The 23,666-nt window shown below is 44.2% G+C and overlaps 1 protein-coding gene across 2 annotated transcripts in view; it reads left to right on the top strand.

Moving 5' to 3' along the window:
* The window catches only part of TTYH2 (tweety family member 2), an 85,572-nt gene that overhangs the window by 24,353 nt on the left and 37,553 nt on the right, over positions 1-23,666 (top strand). For both annotated transcript variants that reach the window (XM_033961921.1, XM_033961920.1), the window contains exons 2-5: positions 4,702-4,874; positions 9,383-9,494; positions 16,755-16,975; positions 20,891-20,986. In XM_033961921.1, the coding sequence (XP_033817812.1) occupies positions 4,702-4,874; positions 9,383-9,494; positions 16,755-16,975; positions 20,891-20,986 (602 nt within the window). The remainder of the gene's footprint in view (positions 1-4,701; positions 4,875-9,382; positions 9,495-16,754; positions 16,976-20,890; positions 20,987-23,666) is intronic.

The raw sequence follows: 23,666 nt of genomic DNA, 5'->3' as shown, positions 1-23,666 counted from the left end.
TATAAAGGAGCTCAGCCATTACTGCGTTCATTTGGCCTGCCTGGAAAGCAAGTGTTCTGTCTAGGTATCTTTATTGATGGATGGGTGAACATGTTCTTTAAGCCAGTGGTTCCCAACCCTGTCCTGGAGGAACACCAGGCCAAACGGGTTTTCAGGCTAGCCCTAATGAATATGCATGAGAGAGATTTGCATATGATGGAAGTGATAGGCATGCAAATTTGCTTCATGCATATTCATTAGGGCTAGCCTGAAAACCCAATTGGCCTGGTGTTCCTCCAGGACAGGGTTGGGAACCACTTTTAAGCTATATATGGATGATTGTAACAACGGTGAAACTAAAGTAGATAGAACAGAATTACTAATCAATGTGACGGATGAGCTATTTTTGAGGGCAAATTAACTCAAAACATAAGAATTGCCGCTGCTGGGTCAGACCAGTGGTCCATCGTGCTCAGAAGTCCGCTCACGTGGCGGCCCTTAGGTCAAAGACCGGCGCCCTAACTAAGACTAGCCTTACTTGCGTACATTCTGGTTTAGCAGGACCTTGTCCAACTTTGTCTTGAATCCCTGGAGGGTGTTTTCCCCTACAACAGCCTCCGGAAGAGCAGTAAGTTTGTCAAGCAAGATCTTCCTTTACTGAAGCCATGCTGGCTGGTCCTCATCAGATTGTGTCCGTCAAAGTGATCAATGATGCGGTCCTTTATCAGTGCCTCTATCATCTTTCCCGGTACCGAGGTCAGACTCACCAGTCTGTAGATTCCCGGATCGCCCCTCGAGCCTTTCTTGAAGATCGGCGTAACATTCACCACTTTCCAGTCTTCCGGAATCCTTCCTGATTTAATCGACAGATTGGCTAGTAGTTGGAGCAGTTCGGCTATAGCCCCTTTCAGTTCCTTGATTACCCTCAGATGGATGCCGTCCGGTCCTGAGGGTTTATTGTTTTTAAGCCTATCAATCTGCCTGCATACCTCTTGTGGACTGACCATCAACCCTGTCAGTTTCCCATCTTCGTTTCCGGTTGGCTTCTGGTATATTATATATATCCTCTTTGGTAAATACAGACACAAAAAATGTGTTCAGTTTGTTGGCGATGGCTTTGTCCTCCTTTAGCGCTCCCTTTATTCCATGGTCATCCAACAGCCCCACCGCTTCCTTCGTGGGTTGTTTCCCCTTAATATATTGAAAGAACAGCTTGAAGTTTTTTGCCTCCTTGGCTATTTTTTCCTTGTAGTGTCTTTTGGCCCCTCTTACCGCCTTATGGCACCTACTTTGATGTTGTTTGTGCTTTTTCCAGTTTTTGTCCTTTTTTTTTTTTTTTTACCTTTTCCATTCCTCAAACGAAGTCTTCTTGTCTCTGTTCGTTTCCTTCACCGCTACAGTGAGCCACGCCGGTTCCTTGGTTTTTTTTTCTCTTGGATCCCATGCGGATACGCGTAGATTTTGCACCTCGGTGACTGTGTCCTTAAAAAGGGGCCATGCTTGCTCTAATGTTTTTACAGGGGCTCGATAGTCGACAAGCAAACACACATTTCATCATCCGCCATCTGCAGTTCTCTCTTTTTAAGAAAAAAAATTTAAATTTCTGTCGGAGCTGAAAATCCAAGTTCGCAAAGATAAGAAGATCCAAACATATTGCTCCTTGTGACCCTGGGCAAGTCACTTAATCCCTATTGCCCCAGGTACATTAGATAGAGTGGGAGCCCGCTGGGACAGTTAGAGAAAAATGCTTGAGTGCCTGAATAATTTGTAATCTGCATAGAATTTGTAGGATATGCGGAATATAAATTTTTATTATTTATTAGTTGTTGTTTTTTTTTTTTTTTTTTAAAAGCACACCCAGAGTCTCTTCAGGGCACACCATTTGAAAGAGACTGCGTTAGACAGACCAAGAAGTCATGGCAGAAGGACGGGGAACGAGTAGCTGCAGTCAAAACTATAGACTTGACAACCCAAATAAATAGCTTCTGGACACTGGCCTTTTTCATTTTGCTCAATTTCTCTATGCTATAGCTCAAAATGGCATTGTAAGTGGTTTGCAATGACAAGATTCTCCTTGAGAAGCGCAATCAGAGAGTTCAAGAGAACAAACAGTATTTATTTATGACATTTCAGTGGCACCTTTTGATAAATGTCAAGGCGGCATACACTTCTTTAAAAACACATTTAAAATACTCAACCCACACCTCCCTCGTAACTTATCGCCAGCCCCATTCCACACATGTGATGCCCTCAAAGCTCCTTATACCAGCTGAAATAATTTTAGCCATGTTCAGGCACATAGAAGACACAATCGATTGAAAAGATAGAAACATAGAAAGATGACGGCAGATAAGGGCTACAGCCCATCAAGTCTGCCCACACCATCGACCCTCCCTTTTAAGTCTAATGTCCCCTTTAAGTAGAATTGTAATATGCCATTCTACTGACCCGTTCTATACCCTAGTGATCCTATCCTTTGGCTGACCCTCGTAGGGATCCTACATAGGTATCCCATTTATTCTTGAAGTCTGGGACGCTGTGTGCCTCTATCACCTGCATTGGAAGCTTGTTCCAATGCTCAATCACTCTCTCCGTGAAGAAGTACTTCCTGGCATCTCCACGAAACTTCCCTCCCCTGAGTTTGAGCGGATGACCTCTTGTGGTCGAGGGTCCCTTCAGGAGAAAGATATCATCTTCCACCTCAACCCGTCCCGTGATGTACTTAAATGTCTCAATCATGTCTCCCCTCTCCCTACGCTCCTCGAGAGAGTAGAGCTGTAACTTACTCAGTCTTTCCTCGTACGGGAGACCCTTTAGCCCCGAGACCATCCTGGTGGCCATCCGCTGAACCGATTCAACTCTGAGCACATCTTTACAGTAATGTGGCCTCCAAAATTGCACACAGTATTCCAGATGAGGTCTCACCATGGCTCTGTACAATGGCATCATGACATCAGGCTTCCTGCTGACGAAGCTTCTCCTGATACAACCTATCATCTGCCGTGCTTTAGATGAAGCCTTCTCCACTTGAGTGGCAGCTTTCATATCAGCACTGATGATTACTCCTAAGTCTCGTTCTGCCGTAGTTCTGGTTAAAGTTTCTCCATTCAGGGTGTAAGTTCTGTAAGATCTGTATCATACGTGACAATTTTTTCCAATCTTTACCAGAAGTAGTTGAACATAGAAACATAGAAACGTAGAAATAGACGGCAGATAAGGGCCACGGCCCATCCAGTCTGCCCACCTTAATGTCCCTCCCCTACCTTTGCCCTGTGAATAGATCCCATGTGCCGATCCCATTTGGCCTTAAAATCAGGCACGCTGCTGGCCTCAATCACCTGTAGTGGAAGACTATTCCAGCGATCAACCACCCTTTCAGTGAAAAAGAATTTCCTGGTGTCACCTCGTAGTTTCCCGCCCCTGATTTTCCACGGATGCCCTCTTGTTGTCGTGGGGCCCTTGAAAAAGAAGCTATCTTCCTCCGCCTCGATGCGGCCCGTAAGATACTTGAACGTCTCGATCATGTCCCCCCCTCTCTCTGTTCTCCTCGAGCGAGTAAAGCTGCAATTTGAACATGGAGGATCTCTAATTAGAAGCCAGTGAAATGGACAGCCAAATCACATCACTTTAACAATATAAACTAGATGACAAATATCTGTTCAGTGACTCTCCAATTTTGCTATTCTACTTCCTCCGAGGTCTAGGATACCCCAAACTTGTAACTCACTAAAATTTTAATCATCAGCTACCATTGTAGAGTTAGGTTAAAATAAATCATTTGAAATATATTGTCCCAATGGGGTGGGGTACCAAACTGGTCCACAGGGGGCCCTGCAATTAAGTCTGGCCCAGATAGCACAAAATGGCTGCTCCCAGCTGCATTCACAAGGCACGTTAACACACAGCCTAAAACCTCCTAGCCAGGTGATTTTTTGGATGGGAACCTGCCTTGAGTTGTTGCTTCAGAGTTCTCTCTTCATGGTATCTGGCCTAATTCTATGGAAATGTGATAGGATTGAGGGAGCTGCCTCTGTCTTCAGTAATCCCCGTGAAGGGCCTGACGATGGAGAATGAACTAAGCTAAACGAAACCTTAAGTTTGTTTACCACATCATCTCCATAAAGATAGAGCTCGGCATGGTTTACAGGTAATTCAATAAATGAGGGAAGGACATAATAAGAAATTAGAGGTTATGAAGAAGATAGGTAGTAGAGAATGACACGGTGACAACAATTCATCACCGTTCCCATCCCCGCGGATAACCGCGGGAAACCATCTTCATGTCATTCTTTAAGGAGAGAGGGAAGAATCGGAGTATAATTGGGTACAACCACTGACCCGCAAGCTTTGCTTTGAAGAATGCTGGTGTAGAAGGACTGAGGTTGAAATAGACACTAGAAAATGATATGGGATTATTTCCCGCAGTTATCTGCGGGGACGGGGACGGTGATGAATTTTGTCACTTTGTCATTCTCTAATAGCTAGCTTTACATTTTCAATAGATAGCTTTATGTTTTGGAGAAAAGCCAGGTTTTCAGATGCTTTCTGAATAATTGGAATGAGCCTAGGTTCTGCAGCGGGGTAGGGAGGTTATTCCAAAGCTCAGTGAATTTGAAGAAAAGGGATTTCCCTAATTTACCTGCATACATGACGCCTTTTAACGAGGGGAAAGATAGTTTGAGGTTCCTGTCTACCGCTGAGCTCACATTTCTTGTTTTCCAGTCTCTGGTGTTTCTGGTTGCTGTTGCCGCCATCTGCCTGGGTGTGAACCTGTTTGCCCTGGTTGTCTACCTGCTCTGCGTCTGCTACTGTAAGAGAGAAGAGGCAGCTGAGACCAAGAGGCCCAGATCCTGCTGCGTAACATGGACGGCTGTGGTAGCTGGACTCGTCTGCTGGTGAGTTTTCAGGCTTGTCCCAAAGCTAGCTGACCTGTCCCTCAACTTTTCTTGCTGATGGAAGGGGGGGGGGTGCAGGGGGACTCTTGGCTTGGGAGAGGGAGACCCTGTTTTCTTATTCCATTTTATTGTGTTCCGGCATTAGCATCCCCTTCCCCCTTCCCTCAATTCCTACCATCTCTGTCCTTTTGAGCTATGGCTCTCAGTGGTACAGATACTACCTGCCCCAAATCAGAAGCCCAAAAGTGGCAATCGAGACCCCATTTGGGGCTGTGGCCCGCAGTTTGGAAAGTGCTATTACTGTGATTTGAGCTTGTGTATTTCCTAGTTTATGTCACAGGACACTGAGATCTGAAAATTGAATGTAAACACGGTTCAATTTTCCTGCGTGAGGTTCCAGCAGTCAGGCGGGCAACGTTCCAAAGCGCAAGGCAACCATTGGAGGCAGGGCAGCTTGTGCGTGTGTCCGGTGCTGGAGGAGGTGAGAGCTGAAGGCAGTTGCGGACGCGACCACCAGACACTTAAGGCACAAGTTTTCCATAAAGAATCATTCTTTATAATACCCAGGGACCTGGTGGGCCGTAGGTGGCCCGTGGGCTGCGAGTTTGAGACCACTGCTGTAGAACATGTGATTAGATTTCTCAAACCACACTCCTTGACTTTAAAACTAACCCCCGTGTAATGTATATTGCAACCCTTCAAATGTAAACTGTAACTATAATGTTACTGGTATATTGTAATTCTGAGTGTTGAAATGAACTGTGTGATCTTCTCATGATAGTCCCAACCATGCAATTGAGAAGGTTTTTTAGATTCATTAATTTAAATATGAAGGAATTAAGTGAAATGAACACTGAACATTGAATAAATATTGAACATTTAACAGAAGATTAGAAAAAGGAGATATAAACTTTTTATGAATTCTTAATAAAGTAATTAATATTAAATGTTTGTACTTGAGGGGTTTCATGCCAATGATGCAAACAGGAGTAAGAGAAAATAATTCCTTTCTCTTGGAAGAAATCCCAGAATGGGAAAATTACTGCATAATCTGAGGCTTGTCCCCGTTTAATAATTAACCCACATACAGGGTCATTTTGACTTTTAGGAATGGTTCCTTTTTTGTATGTTCTATTGTAACACATTGAATGCCAAACTGAAACCTCTTCTGAGCTCTTTGGGGAAGATGGGATGTAAAAGTAAAGAAATAAAATATACTTAAAAATGATTGCACAGAGATGAAATATCTAGGCTAGCATTTATCCAAAAAGTCGGTCTTTTAAAACTTTATGAAACATAATATCCAAATTCAGGCTTTGCATTTCTAAAGGAAGACGGTTCCACTTCTGATAAGAAAAAGATCGAACCAGTTGACTCTTCCTAATTATTCTAAAAACAGCTGAATGTTCAATGTACAGTGCTGTGTACGCTTTTCAGCACTATAGAAATGATACATAGTAGTAAATTGAAGTTTAAAGCTACAGTTACTCTGTTTAGTTGACACACATAAAAGAGATGTTAATTGTTTTGGAGCCTTATATATTAGACAATACCTTAAACCTAATCCTGTATCCAATTGGAAGCCAGTGCAATTTGCGCAAAAGAGGTGAAGCCCTTTAAAATCTTCTAACCGAAAAGACTAGTCTAGCTGCTGTGTTTTGAACCAACTGTAATCTAGTACGAACATTTTCAGATGCTCCACAATAAATAGAATTGCAGTAATCCAAAGATGGCAATAATATCGATGGAGGAAGTTCTCGAAAACTGGATTGTGATAAGATACATTAGATCCTATGACTCTCGGAAGTTTTGCACTTTGACTTTTCCTTCTCTTTCGTGCTGTTCGGACAGGCCAGGTGTGAAGGATGGCAGCTGTGCTCTTTGCGGGCTCTGCCTCTTGAATCCAGTTGGTGATGTGCTCATTTTAACACGAAAGGATTTGATGCACAGAATGATTTTAGTGAGGTGGAGTGAAATTCTGATTAAAATTGAATCAGAAGAGATGCTTTCCCTCAATGAGTGTATCACTCTGTCTGTGTCTCTCTCCGTCTCTCGCTCTCTCTGCCTCTCAGTATCTCTGTCTCTGTCTGTCTGTTTCTCTCTCTGTCTCTCTCAGTATCTCTCTCTCTCTCTGTCTGTCTCTGTGTCTCTCTCTGTCTGTTTCTCTCTGTCTGTCTGTCTCTGTGTCTCTCTCTGTGTTTCTCTCTCTGTCTCAGTATCTCTGTCTGTGTCTGTCTCTGTGTCTGTCTCTCTGTGTCTGTCTGTCTCTGTCTAAGTTTCTCTGCATATCAAAGGGTTTATTCTTCAGCTCACATGCAGAAGCATGACAGGACCATTGTACAGAGGAACCAGTCGTGCCGGATTGTTACTAATATATAGAAATAATATAAGTGTATTTTGAAAATGAATATAACATCAGTCTCTATATTGCCAGTACAATGCCTGCAAAAATTACTGTTTAGCACATGCATAAAAATTGGATTTAAAAGACACATAAAAAGAAAGAGAAATTACCGGGTTTTCTTGACCAGGGACGATGTTCAGGCCCCTTGAAAGTGTTTTTACAAGCAAGTCTTTCAAAGACTTGGGCGTTTGAGGTCTTTTCCCGGTTTAAGCTACAACATCACAATACGAGGGGCTGTGAGAGAAAATGCCGCGGAGCCCTGAAACGTCCAAGTGAGTCCACACTTTTCTTGACGCTTTTTTTGTTTCAGTGATAAGAAATGAAACCAAAAGTGTGACATAACTTGTAAGCTTCATGTCTCTACATCATTCTCTTGGCTGGGCTGAGAACTTTTCAGCAACCCCTCGTAGTGCTCTCGTGGGACTCTCAGTCGATGGTATGCAGTTGGGGGTGGTTGTGTTTATGTCTGGAGCGAGGAGAAGCGACTTCCAAATTCTGACTTGAACTGCACTGCCCTTCAGGTGCCAATAAAAACAGATGCGGAGACGTTTCGCCTCGGGCTAAATCACTTAACAACGTGCTGATGGAGAGGAGTCTGGGGCCTGTTCTGCCCTCGGTTCCTGGAGAGACCAGTTCCTCTTCACTATAGCATGAGGCGCTGGAAGGGTTTCAGCTTCTGTCTCTCAGCGAGAGTCGCAGTATTCTAAGAGCAGACCCTGTGTGTTCTGAGCAGTGACAGTTCAGTGCCTCACGGTTCGGTCTTTGGAATAATGGGAGACACCTTTTCAAGGGATACCAGCTCACTGGGAGTTTTGTTTTTGGTGTTTTTTTTTTTTTGTAATTGCTTATTTATAACAAAAAACAACACATCGAAACAGCAGTACAGTTCAAAATGCATGTTTGATGGGTGGATCTTCTGGGAGGGGGGTGATGGATGGGGACATGGGCTTTGGTGGGGGTCACACGAAGTCATGGCAGAGATATGGAGGTGGTGGTGAAAGGTCACTTGGACACACAAAGTCAGAGGCGTGAAGAAAGTACAAGAGGTTTATTACAGCATGCTGGACTCTAGTGCAGTTAACAGCCTGCCTACTAGAGTATTAGAAACAGGAAATGCACGGACTTTTATGCCCTTTTCACTAAGCATACGCAAACTAATATATGCAAAAACTACAATTTTCATTTGTTACTTCTATAACTTTTCTACAATTATTATTGGTCCTAAGCCAGCACTTATGATAGGTTCAGGGATACAACTTATAGTCCTATAAGAAACTAGCTCATTTCTCTGCTTATCTAAATCTTACAGGTCTAAATGTTACATGTACAGAAGGGCAGGATACATCATGGCTCAAACTCTTATCTATTTAGCTTACAATGTGGTAAGGCAGGGACATACATTTCAGGCAGATGAGGTCAATAGATTGTACACTGTTTTCAGCTATGTAGGCCAGAGCAATATTTTAAACAACATTTAACCATTTCATGACCCTACAGTGGGAGTGGGGCTGGAGGGGAAGGGGGTAACAGCAAGGGCTTATGGAGTTGGTGTGGGGGGTAGGGGGAAGAGGGGGAATGTTGTGGATTTGGAGTATTAGGTTATGGGAGCTGATATATTGAGAGTGGGCAGCTTTAATGTCAAGGGTCTCAACATGCCCCGTAAAGAATTAAAGAGGTTGAGGATTGCTATTAGTTTTGTTCAAGAACTCACTGTGAAAACAGGGGGAAAGATGCACTGGGAGTTTTTACCCTAGAACCTGATTTTCTAGTTTTGAGATTCAAGGCTGAAATAGGATCTGGACTCTAAGGGCTCCTTTCACAAAGGTATGTTAGCCGCTACCGCCTCCTTTTAAGCAGATGGTAATTTTTCGGCTAACGCGCGCTAATCATATGCATGCGCTGAAAACGCTAGCGCACCTTTGTAAAAGGAGCCCTAAATCCAGGGCTTTTGCAGAGTGAGAGATGGAGAGACACCCAGGGAAGAGATGTAGAGAACCAGCTATGAGCAATGGAGAGCAGAAGAGGATTTTTAAGGTTGCAGAGCAAAGTCTTATAAAAGTAACTCCTGTATTTCTTTTCCCATTTTTTTTTCCTTGTTCACCAGTGCTGCTATTGGGATTGGATTCTATGGAAACAGTGAAACAAATGATGGAGTCTACCAGCTGACATATTCCCTCGAAAATGCAAATCATACCCTCGCTGGCGTTGATGAGCTGGTAAGGAAGTTGTGGGGAGAGCAGTGATGCGGAATGTAAACTGTCATCTTTTAGGGGCAAAACATGCCTTTCCAAATCCTTTGGATGTGTTCTGGTCAGGCTAGCACACAATCTAATCCATCTCTTGGAGGACGCTCTATTCATACATTTTGTAATGCCAAAATAGTCCTGTTATTCTTTGCTGTACTCTGGTTCTGTGACATCACACTGTCATCAGAATGTTCCTGCCATTCTTAAGCTCTGTGATGTCATCATATCCCCAGAAACCTTTCCAGCCATTCTTAAACTTGGTGATGTCACAATCGCATTTAGATTCTTCTGCTGCATCTTATTCCGTGTATTCTGGCTCCTCCTCCGTCTAGTCACTGCAGAGTCTTTGGGAGCCTGACAAAGCTCTGGCCCAGTGGCAGCAGTGATAAACACCCAGAATCACGTCAGCCCAGCCCCAGTTCTGCACTGCTGCTTATTATGGAGAATCCCAGGACCACTCAGCTAGACGTGTTTTGTTTTTGTTATTTATATCCTGCCTTTTTCCGAGCCACTTGGGAATTTTGGAAGTGCATAGTTAAAGCAGTTGATCTTTGAGCATGGTGCCCAGGAGCCAAAAACTGGCTGAATGGTGCTGCCTTCAGATTTATTATTCTTAAATTCTTGATATATCACTCTTGTGGTACAAGCAAAGTAATTTACATGTTTCTTTTCAAGTTCTTCTCAGAAACCCACCCACGGGAGGGGGGGGGGACAGTTCATACATATTACATAGAAACAGACATCTGTTTTCTCTGTTCCTAGTAGCCTCATAATCTAAGTTTTATACCTGGGACAGTGGAAAGATAAGTAACTTGCCCGGGGTCACAAGGAGCAACAATGGCACGAAGGACTCCAATTTTATTTTATCACTAATAAGAAAACCCTAAGCGCGCATGTGCACTCCTACCTGCGTGATCCCTGCCTCCGTGATCCGTAACTCCGTGGCCAGCAGAGGAATGTTAAAGTTTGGCGCATGTGCGCATGATGGTTTGATGCCAGACAGACAGGACAGCTGCAGAGCACCAGCGGAGAACCAGCTCCAGCAGCTAAAAAGGGGCATTGAACTCTCAAAATGGTGTAGCGGAGGCCAGAACACCTGAAGCCTGCCACCGCCAGCTGACACCGGGGAGAGAAATAGGCGGCGACGACCGAGCTCACGGAGCCAGGGGAGGGAAGGCCACAACCACTGCTGCTTCCTGGTCGCACACATATCCGGTCTTCTCCTCTGCTCCACTCTCCCTTCTGGGTCAGAGCACCGTTGCAGCTCGCAGGAGCCGCGCTCTCTGCCCGCCCAGTGGCGAACCTACCACCCCTTACCTCTGAATTTGAGTTCGTTGGGCAGGTCGAGGATGAGGATCTGTTTATTCATTGCCATGGCACTGGAGGCTGATGGCGCTACCGCAGAGAGGGGGTGGGGTGGACTGAAGGGAGGAGGAGGGCAAAGGAAGGGGAGCAGGGCGCAAGCAGGGAATGGAAGGGAGGGAAAGAGACAGAAATACAGACAGACACATAGGCAGCGGCCAAGGAGAGAGAGAGAGAGAAAGACAGACAGACAGACAGTGGTCAAGGAGAGACAGAAAGAAAGACAGCGGCCAAAGAGAGAGAGAGAGACAGAAAGAAAGACAGACAGACACATCTATTCTAGCACCCGTCAATGTAACGGGCTTAAAAACTATTAAAGTTGGGAAAATGGGTAAATTTACCCCACCCGCCTCAATTGGTTTTTGTAAAGATACTAAAGCAATTCTAGCTGTTTTACCCAGCCAAATAAATTTAGTAAGAATAGTATTTATTTTTTTATAAAAGGACCCCTGAAAAAAACCCGGTAACTTACCCATTTGGTAGCAAATCACAGGCAATATCGTCATCAGTTTGGACTCCCCCTCCCCCCCCCACCAGGACAGATATAAGGGGTTCCATTACTCACACATTTCCGTGACCTTTAACAATAGAGATCTTTCATTTACTTTCATCGTCTCTTCCAAGGTTGTTTTTACCCAAATACCCAAATATTTTATTCCATCTTCCTTCCAGATAAAAGGGAACTTTTCAAATAACCCTTTTTGGCAATGAACGTTTAGAGGAAGAACTTCTGATTTATTCCAGCCAAAAACTTTTGGAAAAATAATCAACAACAATTTGGCAACCAATATGGAGAGAGTAAAAAGTCTCTCACCATATACAACCCGCTTCAATTGGACAGATGAACATACGTGTTCAATTCCACATGCCAGCAAGAGCATGCACACTTGTAAATGTGATACAGACTATGCACAGGTGTGCAGTTGGGTGGAGCAAGGCCACGCACTTTTTTAAAATGTGCGCGCGTACACTGCGTCCTCCTTGGAGCAGGTACAGCTTTAAACACAAGTCCCTCTGTGCTGATGGAGATGGTATAGCTTTCGGAGGCCGTTTCTGTCAAAGCACGTGTACATATGTTGTCTTTATGTAAAGTATGTGCCCTCCTTAATTTGGCAGTAGATGTAAAGTTATCTGAACGATCTAAATCAACTTTTGGCCTCTGTCTTAGGGACCAGCTCTTGCTGGGAGCCTTGGGCCTAAGGAAGAAACTTTTGATCTGCAGTTCTTGCATTTCCTAGTGTCAACCACACGGTAATTCTGGAGCTGCCAGGTCTAATGAAAGAGGAAATAATCATTCTCACCCTGTCCTCTAGTCTGATAGGTACACATACAAGCACACAGATGTTTGCAGACATACAAAACGTATGCATGTGTGTGTTTGTGTGTTGTGGCTCTAAGATACCTGGCACAAATATTCTCTGTGTTCGATCTGGACAGCTGTACACTGACTTCTACACTCTAGGTCTCCTGCCAGCCCTGAGGATTTCTTTGCAGCTGGTGCCCTAAATAAGGCAGGATAAAGGTCTTATGACTGTGTCCTTGTTTTCCAGAGATGGCAAATACTGTAAAACCTTGGATTGCAAGTAACTTGGTTTGCAAGTGTTTTGTAAGACAAGCAAAGCATTCTATTAAATTTTAACTTGATATACATACAATGTCTTGCAATACAAGTGCATACAGTATACACACATCACAACTGAGCCGATGGTTCTTCTCTCTCTGACTCTGCAGGACTGTTCTCAATGAGCGAGATCTTGCAATACGAGCCCGTACAGTATTTTGTATTAAAGTTTTTGGGCTGTGGAACGAATCGTCCGAGTTTCCATTATTACTTAAGGGGAAATTTGCTTTGATATACGAGTATTTTGGATTACAAGCATGTTTTCGGAACAAATTATGCTCGTAAACCAAGGTTTTACTGTATAGAGAATCAAACTTGCTTGCCAGAGCAAACCATCGGACTTCCACTTGTGAGTGTAAAAATGGAAGCCATGCCCGGACATCTTCAGCTTTAGAAACACAGAAACATGATGGCAGGTAAAGGCCAAATGGCCCATCCACTATCTCCGCCTCTCTCTATAAGCTAAGGCTCTTAACACTTGCATTATGAGGTCATAGAGATTTATGGTGTTAGAACATTTTAATTTCATTATACGATTATATAGCATTTTCCATGCAAGGAGTGGAACGTGAGGAAACCTGATCTTTGGCAAGGCCTGCAAAAGAGAGAGCATAGGATGAAAAGGTAGGACCTGTGAGTATTGTAAGGAAATTATTTTTTACAGAAAGGGTGGTAGATGCATATGAGAGTCTCCCGGTTGAGGTGGTGGAGACGGACTGTGTCTGAATTTAAGAAAGCGTGGGGCAGGCTGGTGGGATCTCTTAGAGAGAAGAAGAGATAATGGTTACTGTGGATGGGCAGACTGGATGGGCCATTTGGCCTTTATCTGCCATCATGTTACAATGTTTCTATATGACAAAAACAAATTTATACAAGCTGGATATCTAAAAAAAATATATCCATCAGAAGATATTCATATAATAAATTCAAAAACCAGAGACTTTTGTAAAGTTAGTTTCACAAACAATACGGGGAAAAGACCTCAGTGTTTCCCAGGAATATTCCCGGGAAACTTCTATGACAAGTATACAGTTGCCATAAAGAAGCACATCCTTGGTCTAAGTTTTAAAGTTAAATAAGTTAAATAGTCAATAATTCAAACATATACTTCAAATGTTCTTGTAGGAAACCAGCACTTATCTTATTGATAGCGTCATGCCCTCTGGTAATGAGAAAATCTCCGCAGTTGAAAGGTACTCCCGGAGCTGATCTATTTCATAGCATACGGGAGACATAAAGCTCTATGACCTCACAATGCAGGGGTTAAGATCTTAGGGGTTAAGATTTTAAGGGTTATCTTCGATGATAAACTAATCTATCATAATCACATTAGTAATATTGTTAAATCCACTTTTTATAGACTTCGTCAAATCCGTTCAGTATCTAAATTTCTATGTCCAAAATCTCTTAACTTTATAATTCACTCTTTGGTTATCTCAAAAATTGATTATTGCAATGCCCTACTCAAGGGAATAGCCCAAAATGAAATTAGACGTCTACAGATCATTCAAAATGCTTCAATAAAATAATAATGAAAGCTAAGAAATTTGATCACATCACTCCCCTTCTTAAGAAAGCGCACTGGCTCCCAGTTGCGCATCGTATACAGTATAAGCTAAGCCTACTTGCCTTTCATCTACAAATCATTGATTCCCTATACCCCAACCAGATTACTGAGGTCTATTGATCAACATTTATTAGTTATCCCTTCACTTAAAATTATTAATACATGGCGGCATTTTATTTTTTCTGTTACAGCTCCGCAAACATGGAACTCCCTCCCCATTTACTTAAGAGAAGAAAATAATTTAGATAAATTTCAGAACAAACTGAAAAGTTTTCTTTTCAAGGATGCTTTTGATACCTAAAAAAGCTTGATTGAGAGTTTCATTTCATCTTCGTAACCTCTCTAAGGTTCACTGTTTATTCCCTCCCAATTGGTTTTTACCATAATTGTCTTCTTTTCTATCAACGATATGTATTTCTTACCCTTCCTTTCCTCTTGTTTTAACATATTTGTACTGTTAGTCCTTATTACATTACGTATGTTTTAGTCTATTTGTTTTGCTGCCCTCTTAATTGTATATAATTTTAATGATATGTTCATCGCTTAGAAATTTGAGTAAGCAATCAATCAAATATACAATAAACTTGAAACTTGATAATAATAATGCTCTATGACCTCACAATGCAGGTGGAAAGAGCCTTAGCCTATAGGAAGAGGAGATGCAAATGTTAAGAGCCTTAGCCAATACGGAGAGGAGGAGATAGTGGATGCTGCGGATGGGCCATTTGGCCTTTATCTGCCATCATGTTTCTATAACCATAAAGCTCTATGACCTCACAATGCAGGTGGAAAGAGCCTTAGCCTATAGGAAGAGGAGATGCAAATGTTAAGAGCCTTAGCCAATACGGAGAGGAGGAGATAGTGGATGCTGCGGATGGGTCATTTGGCCTTTATCTGCCATCATGTTTCTATAACCATAAAGCTCTATGACCTCACAATGCAGGTGTAAAGAGCCTTAGCCAATAGGAAGAGGAGATGCAAATGTTAAAAGCGTTAACCAATATGGAGAGGAGGAGATAGTGGATGCTGCGGATGGGCCATTTGGCCTTTATCTGCCATCATGTTTCTATAACCATAAAGCTCTATGACCTCACAATGCAGGTGGAAAGAGCCTTAGCCTATAGGAAGAGGAGATGCAAATGTTAAGAGCCTTAGCCAATAGGGAGAGGAGGAGATAGTGGATGCTGCAGATGGACAGACTGGATGGGCCATTTGGCCTTTATCTGCCATCATGTTTCTATAACCATAAAGCTCTATGACCTCACAATGCAGGTGGAAAGAGCCTTAGCCTATAGGAAGAGGAGATGCAAATGTTAAGAGCCTTAGCCAATAGGGAGAGGAGGAGATAGTGGATGCTGCGGATGGGTCATTTGGCCTTTATCTGCCATCATGTTTCTATAACCATAAAGCTCTATGACCTCACAATGCAGGTGGAAAGAGCCTTAGCCTATAGGAAGAGGAGATGCAAATGTTAAGAGCCTTAGCCAATAGGGAGAGGAGGAGATAGTGGATGCTGCGGATGGGTCATTTGGCCTTTATCTGCCATCATGTTTCTATAACCATAAAGCTCTATGACCTCACAATGCAGGTGTAAAGAGCCTTAGCCTATAGGAAGAGGAGATGTAAATGTTAAGAGCCTTAGCCAATAGGGAGAGGAGATGCAAATGTTAAGAGCCTTAGCCAATAGGGAGAGGAGGAGATAGTGGATGCTGCGGATGGGCCATTTGGCCTTTATCTGCCATCATGTTTCTATAACCATAAAGCTCTATGACCTCACAATGCAGGTGGAAAGAGCCTTAGCCTATAGGAAGAGGAGATGCAAATGTTAAGAGCCTTAGCCAATAGGGAGAGGAGGAGATAGTGGATGCTGCGGATGGGTCATTTGGCCTTTATCTGCCATCATGTTTCTATAACCATAAAGCTCTATGACCTCACAATGCAGGTGTAAAGAGCCTTAGCCTATAGGAAGAGGAGATGTAAATGTTAAGAGCCTTAGCCAATAGGGAGAGGAGATGCAAATGTTAAGAGCCTTAGCCAATAGGGAGAGGAGGAGATAGTGGATGCTGCGGATGGACAGACTGGATGGGCCATTTGGCCTTTATCTGCCATCATATTTCTATGTTACATGGAGTGAGTTGCATGGGGAATGGCTTCTGGACAATGCAGGTTATGTCATACAATTTGCTGAAATTAAATACTGGACTAACGGAGTAAGAATAAAGTGAAACGGTAAGCTTGAGTGTGGGTCTCAATTCTGGAACAGTAGGGTGTGCTGCAGGGCAGGAATTACAGTAGGAGGTGTCGGGGGTGGGGGGAGGTAACTTTTTATACCGGTGGTACTGCAGGGCAAGAATAAGGTGCACTAGGAAAGCTTTGTGTAGATGGGAAAGATGGAGGCCTCGAGCCCTAAATAGCAGAGGAGACTAGCGGGTAGGAATAAGGTGCATTGGGAGAGGATGAACTCTCAGTAGAGTATTTATTCTGTAGTTCTGTTTTGTCTTCAGGTGACCACATAGCTCCACCACTTTGCCCATATGTCACTAAATGTACGCAGGTCACGGCCTTACTGACTCTTAAAACCACCAATAAACACCACGTAGTCAGTGACAGACGGAGCTGCCTGGCTTTTCAGTTTCTTTTTCTGTCTCCTGAACCTCTGGCATTTTGCCTTCCATTGTAGATTTCAGCCACCTCGCGGAAGATGAATGTGGCCATGGAGCAGCATTTGGCACGACTGAATGAGATCTTTGCCACGCGAGGTGACTACGTGCTGTCTCTGAAGTTCATGCAGCAGATGGCAGACAACATCGTGGAGCAGCTCTCGGGGTTGCCCGTCTGGCGCAACGTCAGCATGAACCTGGGAGATGTGATCAGCAAGACCAGTTATGTGGAATACTACCGGTGAGTACAAAGCACTTTCCCGTGAGCCCGATATAGAATGCTGCTGTGGTGGTGGAATTTCCCATCATTGGGCACGGAACACTGAGATTGTATTCACACATTTGCAAAAGAGTTGCTTCTGATGGCCAAGAAATGCCATTTTTCATTCTGTTTCACAATCGAGCACTGGTGTTTGACCCGATGCGGGCGTAATACACCGAAACACGTCTCGTGTTCGGTCAGTAAAGCCAAGTCTCTGTTCGTTGAGGCCTTATAGGCTTCAGTCGGTCCCAGGGTCAGGAAGTGATGTCAATTTCAGGTGCCACGTAGGGTGATGTCACTACCTACCTCGGTACTGAGTGATGTGACAGCTTCCCAGTTCTGTAAACCGCTCAGAATCCTTTACTCTCAGCCCATGCCAGCCCACGAATGTGGGCATGCTTGCTTTGGACCCATGGCAGGCAAATCTGTATAGATCAGCAGCATTTAGGTGTCAAAATGTACACAAAATGGTGGGCGTTATAGCATACTAGTGAAAAGACCACTTAAAATGCCCGGTCCATAGCAGGCATCATTGCATGTTACTAAGCGTTGGCACTGAGGCGTGTTCCTGCCCACGTGTACACCTACTACAGAATTTAGATGCTAGCTTTATGGGATAGGAGTTTACTGCAGTTAAACCCATCATTGCTCCTTGGCGTCATTTAAGGATTAGTTAAATACTTAAGTTGGGTGCATGACTGCCAGTATTCTATAACATACGTGTACAATTTTCAAGGCTAGAGCATGTAAATGTGCACATCATGTTCTAGTCTTGGGCGAGACGGTAAGCTAAGAAGTCTACAAGAAATGCCATCATGGACTTCATGTCGGTCCAGGGCAGGGGGAGGCAATTCCGGTCCTCGAGAGCCGGTGCCAGGTCAGGTTTTCAGGATATCCACCATGAATATGTATGAGATGGATTTGCATGCACCGCCTCCTTGAGATGCAAATCTATCTCATGCATATTTATTGTGGAGATCCTGAAAACCTGACCTGCCTGTGGCTCTCGAGGACTGGAATTGCCTACTCCTGGTCCAGGGCATAGTGCAGTATGTTCAGGGACTGGGCACACTACAGAACACGAGGGCTGAGAGTTTATTGTATGGTGGGGGGGAGGGGGCTGTACTAATTAGAGACACAGTCAGTAAGCATCAGAGCACTTGTGAACGATCAGATTGAAGACTAATGTGGTTCTGGTGGGGGGAGGGGAGGGAGGGAAATATCCGAGAGGTGTCTCTTCAGTGCCAATAGAGTGTCTATGTGGAGAAGCTAGGCCGTGCTCCTCCTTTAAATCTAAATGTGTGTAAGGGAAGGTTTAATCCTGGTTTGGTCAGGGTTTTATGTCTCCAGCGGGGGATGAGCTTCAGTACTGGGCAGATTCATAGCCTTGGCCCAAAGCCCAACCAGGGCTCATTCCTTGGCCCTCAGGAGGCAGAGAGGCCACTGAGCTCACTCTTCAGCTGTCCCTCTATGTCTTCTGCCCTCCGTTCTGCTGCAGTTCTTGGAGACATTTGATTTTATCTCTTTTTCTTTTTTTTTTTCAAATTGCTGTCTCCCATCGCTTCCCACTCAGTTCACTTGCAAAGACTCATCTAAATAAGATCACTTGCCTTTAATAAGGAGAATAATTGCTTGTTTTCTGTGCCAGTCCCATCTGATTAAAATCGTTTTGGGATGAATGTTGTAACTGACCTGTTTCTGCAGTCCATTAAGGTTTTATACACTGAAAATAAAGTGCTCAGGCTCCGGTTACAGCTTCTTGGTCTGTTTCTCCTGCTTCGTTTTCACTTTCCTACACTGGGCGGCAGCTACGAAAACGGCGCTCTGCGCGAGTCAGTCACACGTAGGCGCCATTTACAGAATCACGGCTACAGAAACGATTAGGCCTACAATACCAGCACCTAAGTTTGACTGAGAATCGCGGCTAACAGTACCAAAGGTCACCTCCGCCCCTAACCATGCCTGCTTTGATCGTAGGCGCCATGCTTACGCGTGATTCTGGTGCCTACTTTTTTTTAACAAGGGTGTAATCGGTTTTTAATGGCGCAGTCAATTACCATGCCAATTAAAACCAATTAAAACAATTAAGTCAGATGGCAGTAGGGCACCATTTGTAGAATCCAGGTCTTACTGTCTTTCTCTCTCTTACACTTACATTTCATCTCTGCTCCCTTTCCCCCTCTCTCTTTATGGTGTTAAAAAATGAAATTAACACAACAAGCCAACAGCTGCGAAACAGAAGTCAAATGAGGAAACCAGTCCTGTCTCCCTGAAAACAGAGAAAGAACAGGCGGCAAGTGAAGTTGTCCACTCAGCCGACTCAAATCTTTAATGTGTGGATCTTGTTTAGGGTTACCAGAGTCCGGGAAAACCCGGACATGTTCTCTTTTTAGAGGACTGTCTGGGTGCCCAGATGGACTTTCCAAAACCCGGTAGTTTGTCCGGGTTTTGGAAACCCCCCCCACTTCCCGGCTGCAGCTGGGGGAGGGGCCTCTGATAGTGTGTGGATGATGTCATATGCATCCGTGCATGCTGGGAGATCTCTAGACGTGGCCTGGAGTTTGGAAAACAAAGATGAGGCGGGGGGCGGGGCTAGAGGCAGAACAAGGCAGGGTTAGAGATGGAACAGGGCGGGGCCATGTGTCTGGGTTTCTCCGTACAAAAATCTGGTAACCCTAATCTTGGTCCCAATAAGGATCCTAGTTTCGGCATTAAAAATGCCTTCCTCAGGGGACACTTTTTTTTTTTTTTTTTTAAAGCCACATGAAACAAATAAGAGAAAATACCGTAAACTAGTTCTGGAGCAAAAATTCCAGGAGAGCAAATAAGCTCTTGACGTTTTTCACAAGTGAGAATTTTTGCACAAGCAGCATCTTCATTTAATGAGCTCATCGATCCATTGTTTCATGTGGCTTTAAATTTAAAAAAACGTCCCCTGAGGACGTTATTTTTTATGCCGAAATTAGGATCCTTGTTGGACCAAGATCCACACATTAAAGTTTTGAATTGTTTGAGTGGACAACTTCACTTGCCCGCCTGTTCTTTCTCTATTTATATTTATGGGCAAGGCTTTCCCTCTTTTCTGTACTCATCCCTGAAAATAAATATATTAGCATAAGGTTGTTCTTTTTATGTTAGAAGAAATGGAATTCAGTTGTCCTTGTGCCCTCCATGGCACAGCACACCCATCTCATCCTGAAAGCTAGGTAAGCAGGGAGACCAAGCTGGGAATAAAACAGGAAGAAAAGAGCTGGCCTTCTTACAAAAGAGTTGCCATGCTGGGACAGACCAGTTGCCCTTCACCATTTCCAGTAGTGGCGAACCCAAGTCACAAGTATCTGGCAAGATCCCAAAGAGCAAAACAGATTTTATTCTGCTTACCCTAGGAATAAGCAGTGGATTTTCCCAAAGTCCATCTTAATAATGGCTAATGGAATTTTATTTTAGAAAATTTATCCAAATCTTTTTTAAATCCTGCTAAGCTAACTGCTTTCACAACATTCTTTGAAAATGTCTTGTTTGCTCTTTTTCTATAACAACTCTACTGCTGCATTGTGAAGACAACACATGTGCTGTGGAGCGGCAGTGACGGGCATGGTGTACAGAAGCCCAAGAGTTACCCTCGTTTCTGCAGAACTGAATTATTTTCATATTCTGCTATCTTCTGTAGGGCCAAAATAACTTTAGGGACCTGAATTTTTGAAACCACATCTGAAGGCGGGACCCTCTTGTCTCCAAGCACTGTTAGCCTTGTGTGCTTGTTACACGAGCCCAGTAAAAGATATCCTAACCTTCATTGAACTCCCCTGGTTGGCCGGATGATTATCCCTCTGACCAGTGACTGTTCTGTACATTGGTGTGTTGAGACCTCTAACACTGTCTGTCTCTTTTCAGGTGGCTTTCGTATCTCCTGCTGTTCATCCTAGACCTGGTTGCGTGCCTCATAGCCTGCTTTGCTCTGGCCAAGCACTCAAAGTGTCTTCTCATTGTGTAAGTGCAAAGCGGTGTGTTTTGAATGTTATTTTTTCCTCCCCTGTCCTTGCACTCTGGTAACATCTGGACACATTCAAGGATGGTGCATGTGGAAGGTTGTCCACTGTCTCCGTCTTGGTGCTGTACAGTTGACCCTACAAACAGCAGAACCAACAGTAGGTTAAGTCAGTGAGAGTAGAGAATGACACGGTGACAGATTTTTCCCTGTCCCCTGCGGGAACTCATTTTTCCATCCCATCCCCGTGAGTTCTTTTCTTGTACCTGCCCCATCCTTGCAAGCTATGTCCTCATCTGTACAAGCCTCAAACACTTGAAAACCCTAAGTAGCATCATTCTAGAGCTCAGATTGTGATGTCATAATGCCTCATTCCACCAATGCCTAAGCTCCGCCCTCATCTGCACAAGCCTCAAACGCTTTAAAATCCTAAGTAGCAACATTCTAGAGCTCAGATTGTGATGTCATAATGCCTCATTCCACCAATGCCTAAGCTCCGTCCTCATCTGCACAAGCCTCAAACACTTGAAAATCCTAAGTAGCAACATTCTAGAGCTCAGATTATGATGTCATAATGCCTCATTCCACCAATGCCTAAGCTCTGTCCTCATCTGCACAAGCCTCAAACACTTAAAAATCCTAAGTAGCAACATTCTAGAGCTCAGATTATGATGTCATAATGCCTCATTCCACCAATGCCTAAGCTCCGTCCTCATCTGCACAAGCCTCAGACCCTTTAAAATCCTAAGTAGCAACATTCTAGAGCTTGAATTGTGATGTCATAATGCCTCATTCCACCAATGCCTAAGCTCCATCCTCGTCTGCACAAGCCTCAAACACTTTAAAACCATAAGTGTTTGAGGCTTGTGCGGTTAAGGCAGAGCTTTCAGGAATGGGGTAGGGACAGTGAGAAAATTTACAGGGATGGGACAGGGAAATTGAGTGTCTGCGGGGACGTGAAAAATTTTTCCCCGTGTCATTCTCTATACCAGTGTTTCTCAAGCTAAGGTATGTGTTCCCTAGGGGCTACATAGGATGGCCTGTTGGAGGTACACAGGCTGACCGCCAATTCCTCCCTGCCACACCCCCCCCTCCCCCCCGCCACTTGCCAGCTCCATTTAATTATCACCTGCCGCAACTCTGGGCAGGGAAGAGCCAGGCGCGTGCAGCGATTGCACGCCGCCGACCCTCAAGCCTTCCCCTGACGTCAATTCCGATGTCGGAGAGAAGGTCTGGGCCAGCCAAGCAGCGATTGTGTGCTTTGTGGGTTTTTTAAAATTTTGTGGTTACCATTATGTATTAATAAGATTATATTATGTGTAAATGAAAAATGGATGGAAAAAATTGCATTCCAGTTAGTACTATTATGGAGGTGGAGTCAGGGGCAGGCAGAGCTTGGGCGGGGTTACTCGGTTGGTATTTGTTAGGCTTAGGGGGTCACTTAATCCCCATTACCCCAGGTACATTAGATAGAGTGGGAACCCACCGGGAAAGATAGGGAAAAATGCTTGAGGACCCGAATAATTGTCCAATTGATCAGCGGTTTCTAGGAGATGCATGAAAGGCGTGGCCCAGGGGAACCAGGCGCAATTCCCATGGCAGCTCCCTGTGACCCTGCGAAAGTCACTTTACCCTCCGTTGCCCCAGGTATAAAACCCGGATTGAGAGGGAGTGTCGGCAAGCAATAAATGCAAAACGGCTTCTGTTGTACCACAGAAAGGCAGTGGATCAGACGCATTACCTTAGCAGAGGGAAAAAGCCACACTCTGCCCTGTGTGCACTCAAGACCTGAAGGCAGCTCTGCCAGGGAAGTGCTCGGCCATTCACAGAACTTCACTCCTCTGCCGCATTGATTTTCTCTGGGGCTGTGGTGTATGTGTGCGAACGCCAAGATGGACTGGAGACAAGCTGGCTGATTACTGAAAAGGATGATTTAAAAAAAAAACAAAAAAAAACACCCACCCCTATTAATCCAAGAGCTGACTGACTTCTATCAATAATTCAGGAACGGCCAGAGCTGAGAAATTAGCACCAGCTACAAAGACCTGGGGAAGGGGATCCTGCAAATCTGTCTGCTAATTAATATGCAGCAGCTCAGCAGTTCCTCAAGTTTAGCATTATAATTGGACCGAGGGACTTCTATTTCTGAGTCCAAGGGTCACCGCGTAGATCTGATCAGCTCCTTTCATGGCGATAGACTGTTATGTGATGCAAATGGGCAATTATAGTTCTGGAAAGTTCTTGGAGCATTTCAGAGGCTTCCCAGTCCGAGGGGCTGATGCAGAAAGTCACCGCAGGCAGAAATACCCGGTTAACGAGTAGTTTATCTGCTTATTAATGGCAACTGGATATAGAAAGGGTTCCTGTGCTGAAATTAACTCACACAGTCGACATCGGCACTCGTCGCAGTAACATGTTAAGGTCTCGGCTGCTTAACCTCCAGCAATGTGGAGCGGTAACGCCAATGGCTACTGCATGAGCAACCTACCAGGTCTGAGGCGGCATGGAGAGCCCCCTTGCTCTAGATAGCCTCCTGCATTGGACCTCCCTCCCCGCCCCCAACACACAACGTCTACAGTAGTCTAGAGGCCCTCGCCCCCTCAAACTTTTCAATAAAAATGCCAGGTAATTTGAACGGAGTCTACCAAATAAGCCAAAGCTTCCCTTGTTTGGTAGACCAAC

Source organism: Geotrypetes seraphini, chromosome 10 (assembly GCF_902459505.1).
Source record: "Geotrypetes seraphini chromosome 10, aGeoSer1.1, whole genome shotgun sequence".
NCBI classification, from domain to species: domain Eukaryota; kingdom Metazoa; phylum Chordata; class Amphibia; order Gymnophiona; family Dermophiidae; genus Geotrypetes; species Geotrypetes seraphini.
This window is presented reverse-complemented; position numbering and strand designations above follow the sequence as displayed.